Below are 5,327 nucleotides of genomic sequence, written 5' to 3'. Positions count from 1 at the left end.
CTTTTCTTGATCTACAAAGGGTTTGAAGGTAAGATGGACCATGCCAACGCGGAAGAGCCGAAGACGACGCCATTTTACTAGTAATATTAAAAATAATAAAATTCCAAATGTGCACCTAACTCTCTTCTATCTAAAACAACTTTTAGAAAGCCTTGTCATCTAGTAAGGTCAGCATGGGCTAGAGCTTGATAAAGAAAATATCTCGTTCTACTAGAAAAGCAGGGAAGGGGAAAGAGGCGGGGATCTCATCGAAAACTTGTTGCCAGGCTAGATCTCTCTCTGATCTCTCTCTCTCTCACACACAGACACACACACACACACACACACGCACTGGTCGTGAGAAGAGGATGACAGACCTGGTGGGACTTCTGAGAGAGAGCGCGACCCACGACTTAAGGGCCTTTGAGGAGCTGAAGGCGGACTACGAGCAGGAGCTTAGCAGGACGCGAGGCGACGCTTACCAGGTGGCCTCCATGTTCGTCCTTTTTCAAGGCGTCATCTTCACGGCCGTCTCGCAGAGCCGCTTGCTCACTTGCGCGCTCTCCTGGAGTCCCGTCTCCCTCTCTCTCGCTGCCTCGCTTGCCGCCTTTCTCGCCATCGCCCACAAGCTATACGCTATTGGCGATCTGCAGCAAGACATTAAATCCACCGCCCTTGCCATGTCCTCCCTTGTGCAGCAGCTTGATTCGATATACGGCCACGATGATCAGCTTGCTCCTGCTGCGCTTGAGCCGCCGCCGCTCTGCTTCCGCAGAATTAAGTTCGCTGGCCTGCGCTCCATACTCTCTCGCGATGGCATCTGTGCTATCTTCCTCCTCGCCTCCTTCACCTTCCTTGTTACATCTTTCTCAGTTAAGACCCTGTGCCGCCACGCGTGCCCTCGCTGCGATGTCTGATCTATGGTGGAGATAAAATTAGTATTATGATTACTTTGCTTCCTTGACATTGCCGCAAGGCAGGGTCTATAGGGAGGCAATTTGCTAGCATGGCCATAGGGGATTAGGCCAATGGGGAGTAGGGGAGTAAAGGTGTGTTTTTTGGGTGGAGGCCATGCATGAGATTTTTATTTTTGTTCGATGGATTTTGGGCGTGGAAATTTGGTAGTGTTTGTGTGTATTGTTTCTGTGATACAACTCTTCAAAATTGCACGATCCCTTCCTCCCTCTCGCCGCCTTTCTATCATCTGCAGCTCTCTCTCTCTCTCTCTCTCTCTCTCTCTCTCTCTCTCGTTTGTTATCATCCACGGCACGCAATATTGGGATAGTTTCCTACGACATTAAAATCCTCTTCTTCTTCTTCTTCTTCTTTCCCTCTATCTTTTATTATCCACTTTGTTTAGAGCTTCGATTACTTGGTCTCTCTCTCTCTCTCTCTCTCCCTCTTTCTCTCTCTCTTATTTTGTTCATTCTTATTCAGTGGAGACTCTCTCTCTCTCTCTCTCTCTCTCTCTCTCTCTCTCTCTTATTTTGTTCATTCTTGTTCAGTGGGTGTTGTTGAGTGTGAGTAGCCTCATGTTTCTAGAGGTATTGCTTTCATGTCGAAGAGAGTGTTGCCAAAGGGTGACAACAACTTTAGGTCCAATGTGAAAATTCTCTTTCTTCACATTCTAGGCACATTGTGAGTTATTTGATATACATCATGCATGTTGAGGTGGCTGCTTGGCGATGCTTTAGTTGGACTAATAGGCTTAGGTATGTCTACATTTGACTCACTGTATGTGTCGGAGCTTGCAAACGGGTATTAATCTCGTCATCTAAAATGTTAACATTTGAAATGGAAATATTATAGTGTTGAATATAGACCACTTAAACTACTCGAGCTGTTGCTTGAATCAGAATTTGATGAGCTGTTCGCATTGTTCGAGTCAATTGTATCAATGATAATGGGAGGAAAGCTTGGCAATTGCATTGGACCGCCAATATCAATATACTCATCTTGTTGATCCTTATCTGCTTCAGTATCTTAATCAGTAAGCATAACCATCAAGAGTTTTAAAATCAAGATCAGTGTTAGTGCCAAAATGCGTTGTAGGCAGTAGACCATAGCTAGCATTTTGGAGGTGATTCTGTCTAGTTCTTGCAGGTATGTGGAACTTTGTATTGCCTGCACTTCTATGATATTAGGACCTGTTGAAGATGATTGAGTTGAATCACTATTTCATTGTTCTGAGACGCATGTCTTACCTCACCATCCTATCTTATTGCAATATTAGCGAAAACCACGATTAATTTGTCAAACCATGGGACGAAGCTGACTTGACTAATGCATAGAGGCTAAAAGAGGTTATCAATCTCTTGGCAAACAACTAACAAATCGCATCTAACTCAAGCTACACTCAAGTGACTGAAATCACCAAAAGCCAATCGCTCATCGGCAAGCAAATCACATCCGTTACAGCATCAAATGACATCTAAACGTAACGAAACTTCTAGGACAAGTTTATTAGACCTAAGCACACATGCCTAAGGCTTCAAACCCCACTTTAGGTCAAGTTCCAAAATCGCGATTATTAACAACAGTGGATTTTTGACATAGTCATTTTCGACCCTGAATGCATCTAGATGCTTAACAATGATGCCTCAATACCCCGCCTATACTTAGTTTTTGATTTAAACATGTAAATTACTATTTATGATGAAATTAGACCGTGAATCGGCAACGCCAAAAGCTACGAAATACTATGAATGGCTTACGTCAATGCGTAGAGCTCTTACCTGCGGTTGCAATGCAACAAACGCATTTGCAATGTGACAACCGAGGAGGGAGTAGGAAGCGCGAGAAGGAGAGAAATGAGTACCGTTAGCTCACGTTGTGTATTTCTTATCCAAAAAACTTATAAAAACTTACAAAAATTGGCTTTTATACTTTAGCCAAGGTTTTTGGGTGGTCAAAAGTAATAATCTGGAGTTCTATCAAAGCTGGGAATTGAATGGATAATACAATCTGGAAACTTGTAGCCCCGGCTCATTAATTACAAGGTTTATCAAGAAAACAGGAGTTACAATATTCTCGATTTATCAAAATAATAATTGTTTTTACAAGGAGAACTCCAAAAAATGGTGTCCATGTTAGCTTGCTGCTAACATCTCCGCCCTCCTCGCCTGTGTCGTCCCTTAACACAACTTTATGGGCTGAAGTAATCTTCGGGTTGACGGCGGGCGAGGCGGTCCTTTAGTGCTTCCACTGGTTCTTCATATCAGATTTTGCGTTCTTTGTCTGTCACTTGCAAAAACTGCATGGTGACTTTGTTCTCTAGTTCACTGTCGAGTAGCCTACAAATCTGGCTGTGAGGTTGCTTATCACCGGCACAAATATCTTCGTTCGCCAGGTGAAAAATCCCGTGTAGAAGGCTTCCTCAAAAGCTAGCATATTGTGCGAGGGTAGAAACATGCATCGGGCGTAAAAGCCATAAAGAACTTCCTCTGAGGGCTGCCCACTTAGATCATAGCAAAAGCCTTTGTTTCCTTTCAAAAATGAGAGCCATGGGGCTCCTGTCTGCTCAGGATCATTGAAGACTTGTATACAAGTCAGTAGCGTACTGCAGATTTTGTATAGCATTGCGCAGGAGAGATCTGGCAGACTTTTGAATAATGTCATGGCGCTCGTTAAGGTTTTCACCATGTATTCTTTTGTTGCTTGGCCTCTCTTTGGAGCTGGCAACCAGTGAAAATTCAGCCATGTTGGCCTCTTCTTCTGCAGTGCTTCGTGTACTTGCCACGTCCTTACTCGCGGTACATGAAAAAATGTTGGATCTTTCTGTATGGCCGTAGGTGCTCTTGTGAACAGAATCAAGTATCTTGGATTCTTGTTCAGTCAGCTGAGCCTCCACTTAGGGTGGCCTTGATCTGCGCCATCTTCTTGCATATCCTTGTATAATCTTTCCTTTACCTGTAAGAGCTCAACCTTTATGAGAGGGTATGGCAGGGATTAATGGTGCCATTGAGCATTGAGTTGATTGGGAGTGAGCTGTGTGACGTTGATGGAGTGTAGAACTCTAAACTCCCAATCCATAGCTGCCTTCCACTGCCCATCTACCTCCACGGCGATCTTCTCCTTCAGTGCATCTTCTTCAGCCTTTGACGGCTGGACCATCGGCATTGTGTCTTCCTCTGTGATTTGGACTTGAAAATCTTCTCTCCCACTCGGCTTTGCTGTAGACTGCGTCTCAAAGTCAACAAATGAGACCGAGAATATTTCCACTTGGGGCGGCTCTGAAGTTCTTGTCTCTTCTTGTATGTCTAGCTTTCCATTCCTGAGGAGTTGTTTTACTCTTTTCAATTCTGCAATCTCTTTAAGGAGATCCTCCTCCCTTTGGACCCGCGTGAGCGCCGGGTCTCTACGTTGTGATTTCTCCAGCTTCAACTCCAGCTCTAAATATTTCTTTTTCTTTTTAAGTGCTTTATACACCTCATCCGTTTCCCTTGATCGAGGCCACGGCTGGATTTCTCTTAATTGTTGCAAGAAAGTGGCCTGATCATTAATTCTTTGTTCCGAATACTGTAGAGATACGTTGCTACATCTAATTGTACTTGAATCTTCTGAGCGGACAGAGACGTGGTAAGAAGTTCATTTTTAACCTCTATTGCTCATCTTTCACTTTGCAGACATCAGATAACTTAGTCAGGAGGTCGCCCAACTCTTCCATTTCCATTTCCTTCGATTGGCTGTCCTTGGCTATCTGATGATGTTCCGCTTCAGTCTTTAGATTTTGTACCTGATTTTGGAGATCAATAATTGTAGCCATTCTGTCGTCGATCTCGCCTTGAAGAGCATCGATGACCATTTCTAATTCTTTGGCTTTAGTACTGTAGTTAAAGGCTACTGAGCGGAGTTTCTCCGTCATGATCTGCATCTGCCTTGCATACTCGTTCACTTGTAGAATGATTTCATCATTGGACTGCCATTCTTCTTGTCTTGCAAGTTCAGATGTGCCGGCATCCTCTTGTGTTGCTTCTTGCTCTGTTGTTATTGCTGGTGTTTCTATAGAGATGATTGCTTTATCTTTTCCATCCTAAAGTTTTGAAACCTCGGTAGTTTCTGGCTGAGTGGAAACAAGCTGTGTGGTCTCAACCCTTACAGTTTCTTTAGTTGTAGGCCTTTCTGCCGTCTCAGTTTCAGTTTCTTCCTCATGTGTAGTGATTTTCTTTGTTTCTGTATCTTGCTTTTTATCAGTTTCATCCGCCTCCTTGTGAGTATCCTCGGTTGTTTGCTCTAGTGCTGGTTCAGCTTCCTTTTTTTTATGTTGCTCGGCGTGGTCAGCTTTCTGTGTAGTTTCGGTTTGGTGGGTGAACTCAGACTCTTTTGCCTTGTCAGTCTCGGCCTCTTCA

At 43.9% G+C, this 5,327-nt stretch overlaps 1 protein-coding gene across 1 annotated transcript; it reads left to right on the top strand.

Annotated features, from left to right (window-relative positions):
• The first annotated feature begins 229 nt into the window (after nt 1-229).
• On the top strand, nt 230-1,813 carry LOC147442305 (uncharacterized). Its single transcript, XM_086528535.1, has one exon. The coding sequence runs from the start codon at nt 348-350 to the stop codon at nt 894-896; it is 549 nt and encodes a 182-aa protein (XP_086384661.1). The 5' UTR covers nt 230-347; the 3' UTR covers nt 897-1,813.
• The last annotated feature ends 3,514 nt before the right edge of the window (nt 1,814-5,327 follow it).

This window comes from Adiantum capillus-veneris, chromosome 14 (genome assembly GCF_014529385.1).
Source record: "Adiantum capillus-veneris isolate H3 chromosome 14, ASM1452938v2, whole genome shotgun sequence".
Taxonomy (NCBI): Eukaryota; Viridiplantae; Streptophyta; class Polypodiopsida; order Polypodiales; family Pteridaceae; genus Adiantum; species Adiantum capillus-veneris.
This window is presented reverse-complemented; position numbering and strand designations above follow the sequence as displayed.